Consider the following 20,673-nt stretch of genomic DNA (forward strand, 5'->3'; position numbering starts at 1 on the left):
TCCAATGAGTGGTCACCAATAAATTATAAGCTTTAGCAAGAGTTAAACTTTTAAGCATTTATTAAAGAGAATAAGAATTTGGTAAAGAGAGAGAGAAAAGCCTAGATTCCATCTATCTATTAAAGGGAGAGCACATTTGTAGCTGCCCTTCTCCACCAGAGTCCTCAGGGAAAGAGAGAGATTCAGAGCGCCAGCCTCCCCCTTCTTCCCACAAGCAACGTCACTTCCTGACGCCAAAGAAAAGACACATGGTCTTGCCCTCAGAGGCCCTCTCCTCATGTTGGAGCTTTCCTACAGTAAATCTCCAGCAGGTGGCATCATTCCAATCGTTACAGCTCATAATCTCAAAAAACCTTGATGAAACTCTCAAGTTCAAGTACTCCCTCTCCAAATACCAAAGAGTCGGTCATGGAGAGTATTTGTTTTCAGGTTGTACAAGCATTTTTTTCTTTCAAATAGATCTCATTTGAAAGGGGCTAAGGCTGCCTACAATATATCTAATGTTGTTCCTGGTTGTTTTGTTTTGTTTTGTTTTGTTTTGTTTTGTTTTGTTTTTAGTCTGCTGACCAGGAAGAGAAAAACAGAGGTTATAGGGAAATTTGTTTTCCTAGCATGAGAAAGTACACAGAGAAAATAATGATTAGGCTAAGAAGAGGAAGAAGGATGTTTTCAAAATTGCAAAATGTCAGAAGGGACCTTAAGAACAATTTACTCCAACCCCTTCATTTTATTGATGACATAACTGAGGCCTGAGAGGTCAAGGGTCTTACCAATCCGGGGGAAATGGGGTGGGGTAGAAAAAGTAGCTGAGTGTTGTTTTGTAGATAGTAAACCCATGAAATTCACTTTCCCAAGATATGATAAAGGATAAAAATATAAATGAGATCCCAATGGCAACTGTGATTGCTAAGCTCCTATCAGTGATATTTGTAAGATCATAGAAAATGGAAGAGGTACCACAAGATTCAAGAAGAGCAAATTATGTCCTAATTTTCAAAAACATACAAATATACAGGGCAGCTAGGTGGATGCAGTGGATAGAGCACTGGCCTGGAGTCAGGAGTACTGAGTTCAAATCCTGCCTCAGACACTTAACACTACTAGCTGTTGTGACCCTGGGCAAGTCAATTAACCCCAATTGCCTCACTAAAACAAACAAAACAAAAAAGCCATACAAATATGATCTGTTTCTACATGCGATACAGTGCACATGTTTGTACATATATGGCATGTATAGATGACTGAGAAATATAAATTGGAAACAGCAATTTTAAGGTCTCTTTTTGGGGCAGCTAGGTGGCACAATGGATAAAGCACCAGCCCTGGATTCAGGAGGACCTGAGTTCAAATCTGGCTTCAGACACTTGACACTTACTAGCTGTGTGACCCTGGGCAAGTCACTTAACTCTCATTGCCCCTCCAAAAAAAAGTCTTTTTTATTATAAACTTAATCATCAACATAAACAATTTAATAGAAAAGAGCAAGAAAGGATTCTATAAAAAGTGTGAATTTCATAGATACAGTTTTTAAAGATATATAGATATGTATAGATAGATAGAGATGGGACTAAACACACACAAAATTACACACTTTAATTTTTTCCCCAGAAATATTCCATTTCCTGGATCTTGTTGGCTAAGAAGCTATTTGTTTTGTATTACATAGCATTTGAATAAGGATAAAGGAAAAACTATTAATTTCAAATGACTTATGTTTGCCAACAATTTAGATTCATCTTTGTTATTTTTAGGAAGTGTAATAGTGTGGGAGGCTTTGGATAAACAATAGACAGTACATATTCTTAAAATAACTTTCTTTGACTGATAGAAGCCATGTGAGAAACAGGTATAGACAGTGGCATTTTTGTCCTGTTTTTTGTTTTGGGTTTTTTTCCCCATTTCTGACTTTGGATTTAGTTTGTCCTCTTACTGAAGAACCCTTATTCTTATATGAACAGTAAAAGATGCTGGGCAAGGAGAGAAATGCATGTTCATTCTTATTAGTAATATGACTTCAATGCTATATCAAACAAAACTTTTAAAGCTGGAAACCAGTACAATGAAAAGTTACCTCTTGCATTAGGTCTTCTCTTATAGCTCAGGTTGGTAGCAACATTTTTCTTCTTTTTGACCTTGTCAAAACCATAGCATTTAGGGGCAGCTAGGTGGCACAGTTGATAAAGCACCAGCCTTGGATTCAGGAGTACCTGAGTTCAAATCCAGCCTCAGACACTTGACCCTTACTAGCTGTGTGACCCTGGGCAAGTCACTTAACCCCCATTGCCCTGCAAAAACAAAACAAAACAAAAGACCCCAATAGCATTTAACATGTATTATTATTCATCTTTGTAAGAGCAAAAACTAGGCAAGTGACTTCTAATTTTTAATTTCTGGCACTGATTTCCCTCCTAAGTTCTCTCCTGTCCTCCCACTTTTAGGTTTCATAGGAGCATAGATTTAGAACTGAAATCATCATCTGGGCCAACCCCCTCATTAAAAAATAGATTTGTAGCTTTTCTCTTCACATTTTCCCATTCTCTCCCCATTGCCACTCTCCCTTCCTTTCCCGGAGAGCCATACTTTATAACATTTTTCAGTAGTAAAAAAGGAAGAAGAGAAAACATTTGGAAAACTAATCAATACATTGGAAAACTCTGACAACATATAATCACTATTCCACACCCACGCCCCACCCCCTACCTCTGGAAAGGAATGGGGGAAGATATCTTTTTCTTTTCTTTTTTTTTTTTTTTCAGTGAGGCAATTGGGGTTAAGTGACTTGCCCAGGGTCACACAGCTAGTAAGTGTTAAGTGTCTGAGGCCGGATCTGAACTCAGGTACTCCTGACTCCAGGGCCAGTGCTCTATCCACTGCGCATCTAGCTGCCCAGGGAAGATATCTTTTTAATTTCTCTTCCTTGAGAACAAAGTTTGTTTCTTTGGAATTTTGCAATATCCTTTTAAAAAAATGTTTTGTGTCAGACCCTCTCATTTTTATAACATGAGGAAACCTGAGGACTATGGAAATGAAGTGAGTTGCCCCAAATTACAAAAGTAATAAGTGGTAAAGCCTGGAATTTTAACCCCACATCCTCCAACTCCAACTACAGTGCTTTTGCCACTGAATCAGAATGCCTTCTCTAGTTGGAAGTCTCACTGGCATCTCAAATTTAACATTAACTAAAATTGGACTTATTATCTTTTCCCCCTAACCCTGCTCCTCCTTATTGATTTCTCTCAGTGGTACTACCTAGTCTCCCATGCTTAAAAGCTTGACTTCTTTTTCTCTTCCTTCCTCTCTCATATCCCATGAGTCACCAAGTCCTGTGAATTCTACCTCAGCAATTTCTCTCAAATCCACTTCCTTTTCTTTGGTCCAGTTGTCCAAAACTACCATAATAGTATTTTCAATGTAGTCTTAATCTCTCAGTTGCTGGACAGGATTATCTCACTATATATAATATAAATCATTGAATCTTACTTTGATGCTTTAGAATCTACAGTAGGATTCTGCAATGCTATGGGATCATCACTTTGGCACAGTGACTAGAATTCTGGGCTTGCAATCAGGAAGACCTGGGTTCAAATCCTATTTCTTGTACTTACTAGTTATATAACTCTAAGCAAGTTTCTTAACTTCTTCATAATCTCAAGAATCTCCCAAGACTTCACTGCAATATGTACAGGTCAGAGAGTGACCACAGTAGGAAGTGAAATCAAAATTCTTTGACTATTCAAGATCAATTTTATGAATATCAAATCTTCTACCATTCCCTGTCCCCATTCCAAATTAGACTTTCCTTCATGGCATCTCACATAACTCCTCTTATATTCTATTCTTCGTGACAAAGTATATTTGATTTCTTCTCTCCTCTACCCCTATCCCCAGGAACATTTTATTTTCGCGAAAGGTTTAAAAGCCATTTATTTGTGAATTGTTGTTGTCATTGTTGTTGTGTGTCCTTCATTCTCAAAGAGGACCATAGCAGCAGGGTGATGTCTTGACTTGCAGTGAATTGGATTTAAGTGAGGGAGGACTGGGAAAGGTCTTTTCTTCAGAGCCATCTGGGTCTAGTGACAAGACTAGAGTTGTTCCCCATATGTTTAAGGCAATTGGGGTCAAGTGACTTGTCCAGGGTCACATAGCTAGTAAATATCTGAGGTGAGATTTAAATTCAAGTCCTCTCAACTTCAGAGTCAGTGCTCTATACACTATGCCACCTAACTGCCTCATGTGTAAATTACAAGCAAGAGAAAGGAGAACCATTTTTCTGGCAAGCCAACCATGAGGTAATATAAAAAAATGGCTTCCTTTGAGTTCTAGCAAGAACATAACACTGATAGGTAAGAGTCAAGCAGCCTGTTCCCTTGGCAGTTTCAGTACTTTCTTGGGGTCAGGTGCTAGAAATATGTCATAGGTTCCTGTCTGATTTTTCTACCCTGGACTTAAAAGAATCAGAATCTTCTATCAGCTCTCATCAGAGAGTGGTTGGCATCAATGGCAATACTACAGTTGGTGTTGGGGTGTCTGATCATGTGCATGTAGCCTCAGTCTCCCCAGCTCTTAACCCAGACATCCTTGTTGACCTCATAAACTTTTCTGTTCTTTATCCTCTCCTTCAAAGCTTTATGCCAGAGGGCAGCTAGGTGGCACAGTGGATAAGCACCGGACTTGGATTCAGGAAGACCTGAGTTCAATCCAACCTCAGACACTGGACACTTTACTAGCTGGTGACCCTGGGCAAGTCACTTAACCTTCTTTGCACTGCAAAAAAAGCTTTATTGCCAATCCATACCCCCATAAACTGATGCCTATAGAAATGGATTCCCTAGCCTCTTGTAGAGTAGTCTCTTTTCATGAGGGAATGGTAGCAAAACTTGCATCACTGGCAGCAGAGAATCCTGTCTTATGCTTGCAATCATCATCCTCAATGGTGTAACAGTGGAAGTTACCAGAAATCCCCCTTTTCTCCTTGACATACTAGTAGCTGACTTGAGGCAAACTTCCATTGTAGCTACATGACCTTTTTATTGATTAAGTAAATACTCAGTGGTCTTCCAGCAGTAGTCTACCAGGTTCTACTCACCCAGGCATGCTAGCTCACCTGCCTTGCAGAAGTGATGTCCCTCCAAGAAACTAGTGACTCTGAAAGTCCAGCAAGACTGTTATTCCAACCTATGACAGGGGGAACATAGCCGTGCTTTACAGTGGGTTTCATGAATGTTACACTTTTTGTTTTCTTCCTAGATGATTTGTAGCCCAGAATCTTCTCTCTGAATTCCTCCTTGTTCATGTCACCAAAGTGGTTCTTGGCCACTCTATATATGTGCTTGTCCATGAAGGAGTCCATATTGTGTAGCTTGATATTCCTTGGGTTCTTTTTCCATAAAGATTTCCTCCAGTTCTCTTCATGGTCTGCTGCCAGGATTTCCATAGCTTCCAATGAGCATCATCTGCAATCCCAAGATGCTAGTCTCAGACAGAGGGTAGCCTTCAAGAGACAAAACTCCATTACTGGTCACAATGGAAGAGAATGAGGAAAACTTATGTATAGTATACTTGTATATATGTTATATTTCCCCACTTTATTGTTAACTTCATAGAGATAGTGATAGGTCTCATTGCATGGTTGCTGAATGAGTAAGTAATGCAAAGATTCTAGGTTATAGATATCTAATGGAGAGACTTCTAAATAAACCAGCTGCTATTTTAATGGGGCAGGGGCTAGGGAGAGACAGACAGATAGATAGCTACCGACAGAGAGACAGCGAAACAGAGGGAGAAAGAGAGACCGAGAGAGAATGAGAATACAAATGGGCATTATCTTGTTTTGAAAATTGTACCCATTTACTCCTTTCTTAATCCCCAGAAAAATGAATACTTCAAGCTTTACCTTTTGAGGACTTTCCTTACCCTTGTTAGTTATGGCAGAGGAAGTCATGATCCTATGGTCCCATTCCTGGGGTGTCAGCACCTGTCCACTAAGCCCTAGTAAACTTGTTTACAGCCCTGTTTTGATCATACAGACTTAAGGTAGGAGAGTGAATTTAAGGTTAAGTTTCCTTACTCTTGCAAGTTAAACTGATGAATACTAGTATTTTGTACATAGTAGTTTTATAGAATCACTGAACTAGAGAACCAGAAGGAACTTTAGGGGTCAACTAGACAAAAGCTTCTTAAACTGTGTGTCATAACCCTATGTGGGGGTCACGTAACTGAATATGGGGGGTCATGAAAAATTTGGCAACAATAAAAGGTTATGTATACCTATTTTATATACCTATATACCTGGGGTCACATAAAAATTTCTCAGGCGAAAAGGGCTCACAAGTGGAAAAAGTTTAGGAGTCCCTGAACCAAAGTTACAGGCCACACCTGAGATAGAGTCCTGTCTACTATATACCCCAAGTGATCATCTGGATCCTACTAGAAGCCCTCAAATGCAAGAAACCCACCACCACCAAGGTAGCTTTTTCACTTTTTATTATCTTGTACTTACTAGAATTTGTCAATTTTGTTAACTCCTCCTAGTAGAATATGAGCTACTCAAAGACACTTTGTCTTTGTATCCCTGATTCATAACACTGTAGTTAGCACTAGTAAGCACTTAATAAATGCTTGTTGAATTGAAATGGATCATAAAACTTCAGCATCTCGAATACTCTTTACTGAATAAATGATTGTTAAATATGTTAATTGAATGGTTGCAAAGATGTGGTTTGATATAAAAAATTATAAAAGCCTGTATATTTTATTATGCTTTTTTAATTTTTTCATTGCATCTGATGCTCATATATTTAGATCTAGAAACACTCTTAAAGGCCATCTAGTCCACAAGTGTCAAACACAAAGCCTGAAATACCCCTGAGTGCTGCCTGAACCAGATTAAAATGTAATTGGGAAATATCTCACAGAAAAAATAAAAAATACAGTAAAATATAGATGACACTACTTTTTTTGACACTACATTTTGAAACTAAGTCAATATGTGACTGGCAGGGATCCTTTTGTATGGGCCACCATTTCTGTTTGTGTTTGATGCCATTGATCTAATCTTTCTTCTCATCTTTTCATCGAGGATAAAATCCAATAAATCCACTAAACATTTATTAAGTGCTACTGTGTGCCAGGCAATATGCTAAGGATTGGGTGTACAATTAATAAAAAGAAAGACAGCCCCTGTCCTCAAGGAATTTACAATCTAAATGGGGGATGGGAGGGAGAAACAACATACAAGGGAAGGCAGGAAAGCAGGAGGAGAAGATGGACATCAAGGGTTTTAGGGGCATCTTGTTCCATGGAGTTGAAACCAAGCAGAGCAGTAGGTATAAAGTGGAGAATAGCACTGATATGTGTATAGACCAGTCTGAAGTGATTTACATACGGGGGAGGGAAGCTTGATGACTGTTCAGTTTCTTACTAGGGTTAGCTTTAGATTCTGTTTGCTCTGATCCATGATAAACAAGTTGAGGCCAAAAATCTGAAGTTTTTACCAACAACGAGACACCTGAGACCAAAAGAAACACTTGAGTTCTCACTGGATCTGGAGTTCCCATACTACTGGTTTGAATAAAATCCAAAATCTTTGGATCCTCATCTGTGAACTGACCCTACCAGACACACAATCTAGCCAACATTCTAAAGGCCTTCTCTTGCTCTTTTGTTATCTCAAGAATACCAGAAATCTGCAAGACATAGATAGTTGGGTGAGACGAAGCCGAGAAGGCTATCTATGTTATTAAGGCATCTTAACAACTAGATGGAACTCACTGTACAGTATCAGACTCGGACACAAAGAGAACCGGCCAGGCAACTAAACCTAGTGCTTCCATTCTCCCCTCCAACAGATGGATCATCACCCCCCTCAGAACAGAAAAATTGACTAGCATAGGGAAGATTCCTTCAACCCATTTCTACCTCTGTTCTGGATGGGCTTGCCACTAGATAATGATAAAGCTTTGTTTTGTGACTTTATGCAAAAGGTCTCTTCAGTTCTGTTCTTTATTGAAGAAACCACATTGACTGCTTGAATTTATTTCTAAAGCAAAAGCTTTAAAGCGTGACAGAAAAACTACTTATTTTCTTAATGACATCAACCACTTTGAGAATATAAATAAGGCCTTCCTTCCTGGCCTTACTATAATCTCCATTTCCTAGAGAAGTGCCTTATTTTAAATAGCAGGTATTTTCTCTGTAGAACATAAGTTCCTTGAAGACAGGTTGGTTTTAGTTTGTTTTTTTCCCTTAAACCAGCACAGTGTCTGGTACTTACCTATCCATAAATCTGATAGGTAATAAAACCAGCAATTTTCAAAGGAAGAAATACAGGCCATTTGAAATAGCCCTGCAAATGTCCATGAAGGTGACTGAAGCAGGTGCAGTGCAGCATGTAGAGTTTGATCAGTCATCAAAGATGCCAAGATCATCCGCTGTATCCTGGGTCATCCCCAATCATCCTGACTTTTGTCCTGCCACTGGACTTCAATGACTCAGAAAGGGACAGTAAAGCAAATGACTTGGTATAACTCTGCCTCACTTAAATCAAATTCATGAGCAAGTCAAGAAGTCACTTGTGATGTCACTGGTCCACTTTGAAAATGAAGGACCAACAACAACAATAGGTACTTAATAGATACTAGTTTTGAATTGGAAAGAAAATGGGTACATGGGTCAGTAGTAGCTGATGTCATCTCAGTCCCCCTTTTTAAGGGGGTGTGTACTACTAAAAAAAATAACAATACAATATATCACTACTGTGTGCAGCTGGGTAGGTATAGCTGATTTCCCCAAATTCATCTTAAGTGTCATTTCTTTCTCTTTATACTTCCATCTGGTATTGAAGTATTAGAATTCAAATTGGACATAGCCCTTTTGTCGTCTATAATGAAACTCAGTTGTTCCAGAAAAACTGGCAAAGTTCCTATCTATAGTTTCATGTATAAATGTAAGTCAAAGGTCTGTGTGTACAGATTTCTTAAATCTGGAAAGCATCATTTAATATTGTATGTTCTTTTTCATAGTAGCCTTTATTAGGATTTGATTTTTTTTTTTTTTTTGGTGAGGCAATTGGGGTTGACTTGCCCAGCCACACAGCTAGTAAGTGTAAAGTGTCTGAGGCCTGATTTGAACTCAGGTCTTCCTGACTCCAGGGCCGGTGCTCTATCCACTGCGCCACCTAGCTGCCCCAGGATTTGATTTTTAATTGTCCTAAACAACCTTTGTAAAAATTTTTTTCTTCAACCTTAAAAAAAGCAATACACTGCATATAAGAAGTACGTATTTTGATTGAAAGTTGTTTTGTCCAGTGTTAATATTAATTCAGATTTGTGTAGCAATTTAAGGTTCACAGCATTCCTCAGAACAATCCTGTGAGGTAGGCAATACCAATATTATTGTTCTCATTTTATAGATAGTGGACTGAGGGTTTGAGAGGATCAGTGACTTGCCTACAATCACTCAGAGTATCTGAGCCTGGATGTGACCTCATATCTCTTGAGACATTGCCAGTCACCCTGCCTTTTGTCATGCCACTGGACTTAAGAGAGAGTAAGGGCCTCAGAGCAACTCTGACTCACTTAATTCACACCCAAGTCAAGATATCACTCTGTGATGTCATTGTTCCTCTTCCAAAATGAAGGACGAACAACAGCTATGATCTCATATATCTTGTCCAGGGTGGTATCTCATCTTCTGCAATGAGCCCAGATATTTCATAATACATAGAGTATTATTTTATCAGAAATTGAATGCCGCTTGTGTGAAAGTTATTTGTTTGCTCTGGATATATCAAAACATATAAAAGCAGGATCAGATTATTTTACTATAGATTCATTTTGTTCCAAAATCATAGAATAAAGGTCATTTGAGTCCTTATTTTGAAATGCTGGAAAGAAAAATTTTCCAGAGCCTTCATTTGGTTACACATTTGAGAAGGGTTGAAGCAGAGGAATAAAAGAGTAACATGGACCTTTCTGAAACATCTGCATCTTGATTTGTAATAACTTGTTATGGAAATAATGAGGTAGCAAGAAGGTGTGACTGATTGGTGATTAGTTAGTGGTGATCTTGGAAAGCAAATGACCTCAGGAAATACTCTTTTATATTCTGTGTCTCATCTGTCGGGGGAAGAACATAGCTGAACTTCTTCAAAGGTCATATGGATTTCCTTTGCTGGGAGCAGGCAGAGAGCTACGTGTGATGGACAGAGCAATGCACTAGGCATCTGGAGACATATGTTCTAGTTTCAGCTGTAGAACTAATAAACTGTGTGCACTTTGAGTGAGTCCCTTCAACTTTTGGGACTCTTTATTTTATCATTTGTAAACAAGGATTTAAACTGGATTCTCTCCCTTCTGGCAGCTATAAAATTCCCCAAATCTAATTTAATTTTTTTTTCTCAAACTTTTTCTGATTTGTGCATAAGCAGGGTGGATGCTTCTTAATTTGGGAACTGATGACCCTCTTCTGAGTGTCCTTTCAAAATCTCTCTGCTCCTTACATTTTTATGATTACGTGAAATATTTCACTTTTAAGTACCAAAGATTAAACTAGAGAGGAGGTTTGCGCTACTGTGTATTTTCATCCTAAAAATGACCACTAAGTATTTGGAAAAACAAAGTATAGTTATCCCTTCCACGTCACAGGAGTTAGGGATGTGGTGCCCCTGCGTTCTGGAAAGATTGCATAAAAACTTTTGAGCCTCCCATTGTACAGAGAAAGTCGAATTTTTAATTTTTCTTTTATAGGGTATGTACAGTACCTTATTGTAACATTTGGAGTGTTTGGTCATAGATTCTGTGTCATCTGCTGGCCATTGCGTGTTTATCTTCAGCTTCGGCAAAACTCCCCCAAAATTCCATTTAATTTCTTATACTGATCCACGATATAGCCAAAACTGTGCTTCTGTTTCTCAATTCATAAAATGGAGTGAATAATGATAGCTATACCAGATAAAATCTGGTCAGTCTTAAAGAAGAAAAAACTGGTAATCAAAGACAGCATTATTAGTGTTTGCCTTTTATTGGAACAGGGCCTTAAGTTCTGCCTTTTAATGTCTCTCATAACCCCCTTTATAATTCCAGCACCCCAATGAGTCTGTGATCTCCTTGATGTGGGCAGGTTGCAACACGTCCACACCTCTCTCTATCCTGTGATATGGTCTTTTATCCTATCCCCCTACAGAACCAAGTACCTTAGTTCTCTCATTTATGCCCTCAAATAATGGCAACATGGTACAGTGGAAGAACCTTGGATTTGGAGTTGGAGAACCTGGTTTTTAATCTTGCCTCTGCCACTTACAATCTGTATTACCTTGGGCAAGTCACTTAACCTCTCTGAGACTTAGTTTCCTCATTTGTAAAATGAAGAAGTTGAAGTAGATAAGGTTCCTTCTAGCTCTAAATCTGTGACCCTATGACATTATTAATGTCCCACTTTAATGATCAATTCTTTCAATTTATTACACAATTATTTTTCATAGCACTTAAGCAAGAATAAGTCCTGTGGGGGTGGCTAGGTGGTGCAGTGGATAAAGCACCGGCCCTGGATTCAGGAGGACCTGAGTTCAAATCCAGCCTCAGACACTTGACACTTACTAGCTGTGTGACCCTGGGCAAGTCACTTAACCCCCATTGTCCCGCCAAAAAAAAAAAAAAAAGAATAAGTCCTGTACAATGAATATGTTACACAGCAGAAACAAATAGTGCACCCAAGGAATAACTATTTGGATAAAGCTCCTTAAGAAGAGAGACCATCTTTCTTCTTTGTATCCCCAGTGCAGAGCAAAGTGCCTGACACATGGTAGGTGTTTAAGTAATGCTTATTGACTGACAAAATGTTTCAGCATTATCTTATAGGTCAGAAGAGTATAACACTCTAGTTGACTATATTTCTTTAGTAATTCAACAGGTCTGGGATTTTGTCTCTCCAGCTATTTCCTTCATAGATGTAAATTTCCTTTTTGAATGTCAACTGGTCCTCTGATAAATGACACACAATCCAGTGCCAAGTCATTCTTCAAGTCTTTCCTGCTTGGTAGGACCTGCCGGACCTTTGGTTCTATATAGCCCTGGAGAATACAAGACCATCTCCACATGATAATTAGTGTAATGTGGGTTTACTGGAAAAGACTCCTTTTTTCTGGGAGGAGGGGTCTTGACCTCTGATTTCTTTGGCTTAGGGAATTCCTAGTGAGGAAATTCCTTTCACAATTGTAGATCAGCGATTGTTCTACAATATATGGTCATAGAGAGTTGCCTGAGCCACTGAGGGGTTAAGTGCCTGGGCTAGGGTCACTGAGCTAGTAATGTGTGTTAGAGGCTAAACTTGACCCTAGATCCTTCCAACTTCAAGGCCAGCTTATTATCCAGGATATAATTGAATGCAAACCATTTTAAACAATTGTTATCCTATGTGCTGTGTTATAATGACAGAGGAAAAATAGATATAAGGCCATATGATACTAGAGAATCAAGAGAATTATTATTATATCATTTGAAGAGAGTTGGAACAAAGAATTTTTTGGTAAAAATGGGTTTGAGAAGGATTATTGAGCCCATAGACTTCAGGAGAGTTACATTATGGAAAGAAAATATATCATATTTACATTCATAGATTTTTTTAAGCCTTCCATGGTATAGACTGTAATTTTACCGTTCTGTAAAGGTCTGTCCTTGAACATTGGGTCAAAATGCCACAGCCCAGAAAGATTTAACAATCGGACAAAATATCTTGTTGTTGAGTATCTCTTTTCAATGATCAGTGGCCAAATAGAGCTTGTAGGGGAATGACTCCTGACACTCCACAATACAGGAGGGAATCACCTGCTCTGCATGGTGGCAGTGTATCTGGATGTAGCTCTGATATGTATGTATTTCTCTACAGTAAAGGGAGAGAATTAGGAGAGTACAGACCCATTAGATTTGAGCAGCTTTTCGTCTCATCTGACTCTGACTGCTTTCTTAGGAATGGGGAGTAGTACTTAATGAGGAAGTAGAAGGAGTAAATGCCCGAGTTCTAAACAGGGACTTTCGGAGTAGTATGATTTGGTTGAGGGGAGGTACAGAAACTAGAGAATAACTGAACATCCTATAAATCACATAGGCCAAACTGTTTTGTGGCTAGTGTTCAGTGACACATGAATCAGAAATCTGTATTCCGAAAAACGCATCTGTTTTTCTGTTTCCATTTAAGTAGAGGAAGGTTTGGGTTTTTTAGAGTTTGGGGTTTTTTTTAGGGTTTAGGTTTTAGGAAGAGGAGAGGAGATTCCCTCTTTGGTTTCTTGGTCAAAGTTTCTTTTGAAAAACTATGAATAATTCCTCAGCTAAACTAAGGAAAGATAACAATTTATCCCCTAATGTAGGAAAAACTAGTTCCCATTCAACTAATGGTTTTAAAAGTACTCCTGCCCCCTCTAAAACAACAACAACAACAACAACAACAACAAACCCACTAAGATGTAGGTAATGCAAGTATTGTGAGGAAACTGAAGTTCAGAGAGGTGAATTAATTTACCTAGGGTCATACAGACAGTAAATGGTGGTGCCAGGAGTCAAATTCTGCTCTTTTTATTACATATCCTGTTAGTATTCTTTCCATGTTGTCTCTAGGATCAGTAAAATAGAGTAAGATGTTGTGATATATTAAAGGGTCAAGAGACATAGTTTATGAACAATTAATATTTTATTAATCTTGCTAGCCATAAAAGACCCCTCATGGAACCCACTCATCATTTATGTGCCCTTGGAAGAGTGGGTGTTTCTGAGGATGGCAATCAACTCTTAATTGGTTAACAATTAATGAGAAGAATAAAAATTATAATGAGAGGTATAGCTATTGCGATGAGGGGCTGGGGGACCCTGACTCTGATCACTCAAGGCTAAGAGATATTTCTTATCAGGATTACCCATGTCTAGACCCACAAAAGTGGGTCTTCCTCTGCTCAGATCTGGCAGAGTGGAACACAGTGGGCTGGAATTCACCTTAGATTAAATTCTTTGTAAAGTTCTAGTAGGGTGGGGCAACAATTCCCACCCAGGATCAAAAGGCATATACTCAGGGATTTGGGTAATCTCATCTATTAATTATGTCCTTCAAATGTTGGCTTGGCCTGGTAGAGAATGAGGATCTAGGAAGGGAAGAAAAACCTGGATCTCCCCAATAATTGGTTATTTAATAATCATTTCTCTCAATGTGGTAGTAACATTGACCCTTCCATCTTTAGAGTCTAGGGAGAGTTAATGGAACTGGGAACATAGAAAAAGTATAAGCAGTGACTTAGAGAAAAGATGACAGGTCCAGACCTAGGACCTGCTATTCTGCCCTGCCTCAGTGAATTATGACACAGATAACCCTTCTACCTTAGCCAGCTGAAATAATATCAGGAAACTGGCCCAACCCATGACAGTTATGTCCAAAAGAGTTGTCAGGTTTTAGAGAAAGCTTTCAGACTATCAACAGTTCTCATGGGAAGAAATACACTCACATTATGTGTAACTGGAAACATTCTTGGCAGAGCTGGTCAAACTCCAATGTGAACTAGTTAAGGTTAGTATCAATGATTGCACAGTTTTAGGGATACTATCTAGGAAAAGAGTTTTTAACCTTAAGTCTCTGAAATTGCTTTTTAAAAATATTTTGATAACTATATTTCCATACAATTAGTGTCCTTTGTACTCCTATGGATTTTATTTTTTGCATTTAGAAATTTTATAAGAAGGGGTTAATGGACTTCACGAGACTACTAAACGTATCCTTGCCCCGAAGAAGGTGAAGATACTAATCTAGGGACATACTTGTTGAATCTCACAATGCATGAGTGATATGGAAGGATCCTAGGACCTCAAGGAATCTCAGAGGACATCTAGTCCTATCCTAACCTCTTGTTTCTAGAATAAAGAAACTAAGTCCCAGGAAGATTCAGTGCACTGCCCAAGATGAAAGAAAATGTCATGCAGATTTTCATTACCGTCTGCCAGTGTATGTTTAAGGTGGGGTGGAGTTCACTTTCTTCACAGTTCCCTCCTTTCCAAATACTTACACTGGTTCAGATGTTGACTAATACAATTTAAAAAAAAAAGTTCCAGGAGCCACACTAGAGAACAGAAGAAGAAGAAACCCTGCTTTTCCTTTCAAGTCCGGAGGCTGTCAGCAGAACCAGCAGAGCAGGCCACACAACACGCAAACATACATTTACACCCCCATCTCCTTCTTCCTCTTCATTGTCTTTTTCTTTTTTTTTTTCCTTTCCTTTTTGGTCTTAACCCTCCTTCTCTTCTTTTACTCATTCTTTGCCTTCACCTTCTTCTGTTTCTTTGTTCTTCTTCCCTCATCTGAATTCACTCTGGGCATCAGATGGGCCTAAGAGGGCCACAGGCTAGAGAGGTTTAGGATTGAGAGTTTTCAGGACTTTGTTTCATTATTCGTATCTCTGTGTCTGCTCTCTTTGATCAGTAGCGCCATCGTCTGGTGAAGATGGCCATACAGATAACTAGACATAACTAGACTCAGTCAAATCTTTTTATTTCTAGAGACCATAGGCCTTTTCTCCACCCCCACCCCCTATCCCACTACACTTAGCATAAAGGACTATTTCTTTTGGCCCAGCTTATGATTTGGGGACGGCCAATCAGCCACATTGAAGCATTGGGTGCTAGATACAATAAGGGCTGCATCAAAGATTTAAATTCTATTTACTATAGGTATCTCAAATTTTGCTCATTAAGTGAATCACAAATGTTTCAGGAAAATAATGTCAATGATTTTTATTTTCTTTTTGTTTCCAATATTCAAAAATGTAGCAAAATACTACATATTTGTGATACCTAATTTATGCACACATATAATTTAACAGAATTTAATCTAATATCCTTATATGATTCCAATTGCTTTGATCTTGGAAATAAACTGAAAGGAAAATGTGGATTAGGCTACAGTCTATATTTAATTCTTAGTGTTCTTTCTGATTATGGAAACCATTTTTCCTTGCTCCATCAGCCTCTCTTTTTTAATAATTGAAAACTACTGTTCATTATTTACATAAAACTGTTTCTCTGGTCTGCTTTCTATAACCTTTCCCCTCTTAGGAATTTTAGGAATTCTCTGACTTTCCTCTGGGGGGATTGCATGCCTGTTTTATCCCAGATGTGGGGCATAGTAGTATGAGATTTTTTTTTAATGTTACTACATTTGAACATACTCTCTTTTAACCTATAAGTAAATCTGCCATCAAAATCACTTTTTAGAATATCAAATAGGTAAGAACATATATGGGTTGGTTTTGATTTTCACTTTACTAAATTGCATTCAAATGCTAAGTGCTATATATAAAAATAGCACTATAATGTAATAAGGAAAAAGTCTTGTATATTCTAGTATTTTCATATATATGAATATATATACACATATATCAGAATATATGTATATATGTGTGTATAAACATGTATGTGTATCTCTATCCCTACTTCTAGATATCTATCTATCCTTTTCAAAGATCTGTTAGGGTAAGAGGTAAGTAGTGACAATTACTCTAGGACAAAATTGACATTCCAAATCCTTTGCTGTATTGATGGTATTATCTGCCACTGAGAAAAAATCTTGAAAGATGTTGATCCCCTTTTTTAAATAAGCATTTGTTAATTAACTTCTAGGTGCCTAGCACTTTGCTAAGCACTAGGGATACAAAAAGATGTAAAATACAGTCCCTCCTTCAAGGAGCATATAATCTAATAGGGGAGATTTTACAGAGAGAGAAAGAGAGGGAGAGGAAGAAAGAGGGAACCAACTAGTACCACTTTAAAAAGTATATAAAGTAGGGGCATCTAGATGGTGCTGTGGATAAAGCACCTCCCCTGGATTCAGGAGGACCTGAGTTCAAATCCAGCCACAGATACTTGACACTTACTAGCTGTGTGACCTTGGGCAAGTCACTTAACCCTCATTGCCCCACAAAAACAAATAAATAAAGAACATATAAAAAGTATATAAAGTCCTATCTTCCATGTTTCCCACCATGTCCAGCTGATTTATCTTTTTTTTTCCTCCTTCAGGACTTTTCAAAGATGGTTTGGTTGCCTTTGCGAGTTGGAGATCTGATGCCATAATGAGGACTCACACACGGGGGGCTCCCAGCGTGTTTTTCATACATCTGTGTTATTTTGTGGCAGCCTACATCACCGACGAGAACCCCGAAGTCATGATTCCCTTCATCAATGCCAACTATGACAGCCACCCAATGCTATATTTTTCCAAGGGGGAAGTGGAGGAGCTACAGCAGAGGGCAGCCAGTACCCATCAGCACATTGCCGCACGGTTGACTGAAGCAGTGCAGACCATGCTGTCTAGTCCTCTGGAGTACCTCCCTCCTTGGGATCCCAAGGATTATAGTGCAAGGTGGAATGAAATCTATGGCAACAACCTGGGTGCCTTGGCAATGTTCTGTGTGCTGTATCCCGAGAACGTTGAAGCCCGAAATATGGCCAAGGACTACATGGAGAGGATGGCTGCTCAGCCTAGTTGGTAGATTTTTGTTCTTTTTTTGTTCTTATTGTATAAACACTGATACTTGTAAAGGAATGAATGAATTTGGGCTCTAGTTAAAGGACTATAAACTGGATTCTCATATACTTTTTACCTACTATCAAAGCTGGTACCAAACATTTATAACCCTAAGCAAAATTTGAAAATTGCACCCTGGCCCTAATGTATTGCACCCTAACATAATAAATAATGTATAATAATGCCCTCTCATTCTACATATCCTCCCCGTCCACCCATTAGTGCTCCCCAAATGGATACTCACTTTAGTTATTACTAGCTGCAGCCCTGCCTGCCATGTGAGTTCATCAATGTTCCTCGAGCTATTAATAAGTTTGTCTGACGTTTTAGAAGTTTTTCTTATCCATACTTTAATGATTAAAATTAAAATATTTATGCACAGTCTAGCCAAGAGAAGCTGTATGGCATAACAATAATAGCTAACATCTATATAGAAGTTTAAGGTTTACAAAGCATCATATGGATATGATCTCATTGGATTTTCACAACAAACCCGTGAGGTAGGTACTATTATCATCCTTGTTTTATAGCTGAGGAAACTGAGGCTGAGAGAGATGAAGTGTCTTGCCTAGGGTCATACAGCTGGTAAGTGCCTCAGGTGGGATTTGAAATCATGTCTTCCTTACTCCAAATCCTGCTCTTTCTCCACTCCTCACTTCACTGCCTCTAAAGAGGGTTGGTCTTGTACGCAGGAAGATCCCAATACCATTTATGACACATATTTGCTATGTGATCCTAGATTAATCTTTTTAATTTTTTTTTTAGTGAGGCAATTGGGGTTAAGTGACTTGCCCAGGGTCACACAGCTAGTAAGTGTTAAATGGTCTGAGGCCCTAGATTAATTGCTTAACCTTTCTGACAGACACCCAGGTACTGTACTAAGCATTACATATACAGATAGAAGCAAGCAAGATAGTCCTTTCCTTCAGGGAGCCGCAATTCTAATAGGAGAAGACAACACATAAAGAGGTATCAGGAAGGATACCTCCACAAGGTGAGGAGGGCATGGAGAGGAGACTACAGAAACAGCCCAGAGGCCCAGTCCCCTGTAAGATAAGGAAAAAAGGCTCATCTATCAGAGCCAGGAATGCCAGGGGTGGAGGCCAAGTTTCCTGTGGAGTAGATAGTCTGAGAGTAGGGTCATGATGAAGAGACTGCAGGAAGTGTGGAAGCCTGGGTCCTGGCAAGAGACCAGGGAAAAGGTTTTCTTTATGAGAGACTCAGGCAGCACTTATTATAAGTTACAGATGAAATATCTATCTGCATCTGTGGAGGGGGTTTCCACACTGCTGTTACCAAGACAATTATAGTTTAGGGAAGGAAGGAGAGAGAGAGAGAGAGAGAGAGAGAGAGAGAGAGAGAGAGAGAGAGAGAGAGAGAGAGAGAGAAACAAGGGAAGAAAAAGGCAAGAAAGGAAGGAAGGAACATGTAGGGGAAACATGGGAAAAATTTTCTGTAACAGGCGTATTTTAGGATATCATAGATCTCATTTGACTCAATATGTATTCAATCTGGAATGCTTGAGTGATCTCTTTGTTGGTTGTGAAGCCATACAATTAGGTCTTATGTAGCTTTTCTGACAATTGATGACAGAGGAATAGAGAGTCACTGTGACTGGACAGACTGTTAATTTATCATGGAAGGACTAAACAGTAATCTAAAAACCATCCAAGCACATGTATGTACTCATGTATGGTTATGCATCATAAAATGGATCCCTGTTGGGTAATTTACATTCTAAAATCCAGAGTTGTAAATGAACAGCTTCTCCCTTGTTTGGCTCAATTAAGAATGACATAGATTGCTCAAAAGTATGATAAAATGACTTTATTTAACCACCAATGTTAGTGGTTTAACTAATCAACCAACCAACAGAAATGTATTAAGTACTTTCTATGGACTAGGCACTAGAGATACAAATCCAAAAGAATGAAACAAACCCCACTCTCAATGGCTGTTGTAAACTAGAAGCTATATGACATTTCAATGATACAGAGAAATTGTTTCTTGTCACTTGATGACCAGGAATGCGGATTATTTTTTAAAAAACATTTTTTAAAAGCCAGCATTACATTTAGGTCTGTCACAAAGAGCATCTTGCCAGATGTCAGAAAGGTGAACGGGAGTATTAAGCAAGTTTCCTGACTAATTTCTGCCAATATCTGGTTAAGAGCCCTGTTTGCCCATAAATCTGGAAGGGTTTCCTGGAACTTTATGAGGGGAAAAACCTTATGGTAAGATTAACTTGAAATTCAGATCAGAGACAAATAGTTTAGACTGTTTTGTTCATTAAACTAAAGTTATTTTGAATGGTGTTATTTTAGCTCTCAAAGATCCGAATTTTGGTTGGGTTCAGTGTTTATGCACAGATTTTTTTGGTTCAACAGCATTCTTATACTTCCCCAAAAAGAAAGAAAGAATATATTTTCAATCTGTATTTTGAGCAAACACTCAAAATATATAACTTACTAGAAGCCATTTCCATTTGGGAAAGTCAATTAATCAAAAATGGCAACCAGATTTCTTTGTCCCAGTGAAAGAACCACTTGTCATTCTAAACTCTTGGTGGCTCTTTCTTCAAGATCCATTTTACTCAGATATTAACTTTCAAAGAGTTTCTAAAGATAAGTTATTTAGCAGATGACTGATCTTAAGGACAACAATTAAAACATTCCCAAGTGACAGTTGCATTAGAATGTTTTTTTTTTAATTTCAACAAGTAAAAGAGAAGACTGCTGTCAAATTTTCTCACTACAGCAAAATCAAGACCATTTTATAAAATAATGCAGTTTTATACTGTACAAAAACATAGAGATATATAAATATTGACCTTGAATGTGTGCTATAACTAGAGGAGTAGATACTTCCTGTGGTATAAGAATGAAAGCAAGTAACTTGACAAAAAAGTGCTAGTTTTGACCTACTTGCTAAAAGTTCATATTCACACAAGAGGTACATTGCAATTCACTTATGAATGAGGAACAGAGTTGGTGACCTGCTCAGGGAAGATTGATGAAAAGAAACCTCCATGACTGGCCAATCCAAGCCTATATCTTTCCCCTCACTAAAAAAAAAAAAAAAAAAATTTTTTTTTGTAGGGCAATGAGGGTTAAGTGACTT

The 20,673-nt window shown here is 38.4% G+C and overlaps 1 protein-coding gene across 1 annotated transcript in view; it reads left to right on the top strand.

The window, feature by feature from the left end:
• Positions 1-20,673, top strand: part of DSE (dermatan sulfate epimerase) — a 78,348-nt gene that overhangs the window by 22,051 nt on the left and 35,624 nt on the right. The window contains exon 2 of the mRNA XM_044000096.1: positions 17,046-17,514. Within this exon, the coding sequence (XP_043856031.1) occupies positions 17,099-17,514 (416 nt within the window). The 5' untranslated portion in view covers positions 17,046-17,098. The remainder of the gene's footprint in view (positions 1-17,045; positions 17,515-20,673) is intronic.

This window comes from Dromiciops gliroides, chromosome 4, assembly GCF_019393635.1.
Source record: "Dromiciops gliroides isolate mDroGli1 chromosome 4, mDroGli1.pri, whole genome shotgun sequence".
Taxonomy (NCBI): Eukaryota; Metazoa; Chordata; class Mammalia; order Microbiotheria; family Microbiotheriidae; genus Dromiciops; species Dromiciops gliroides.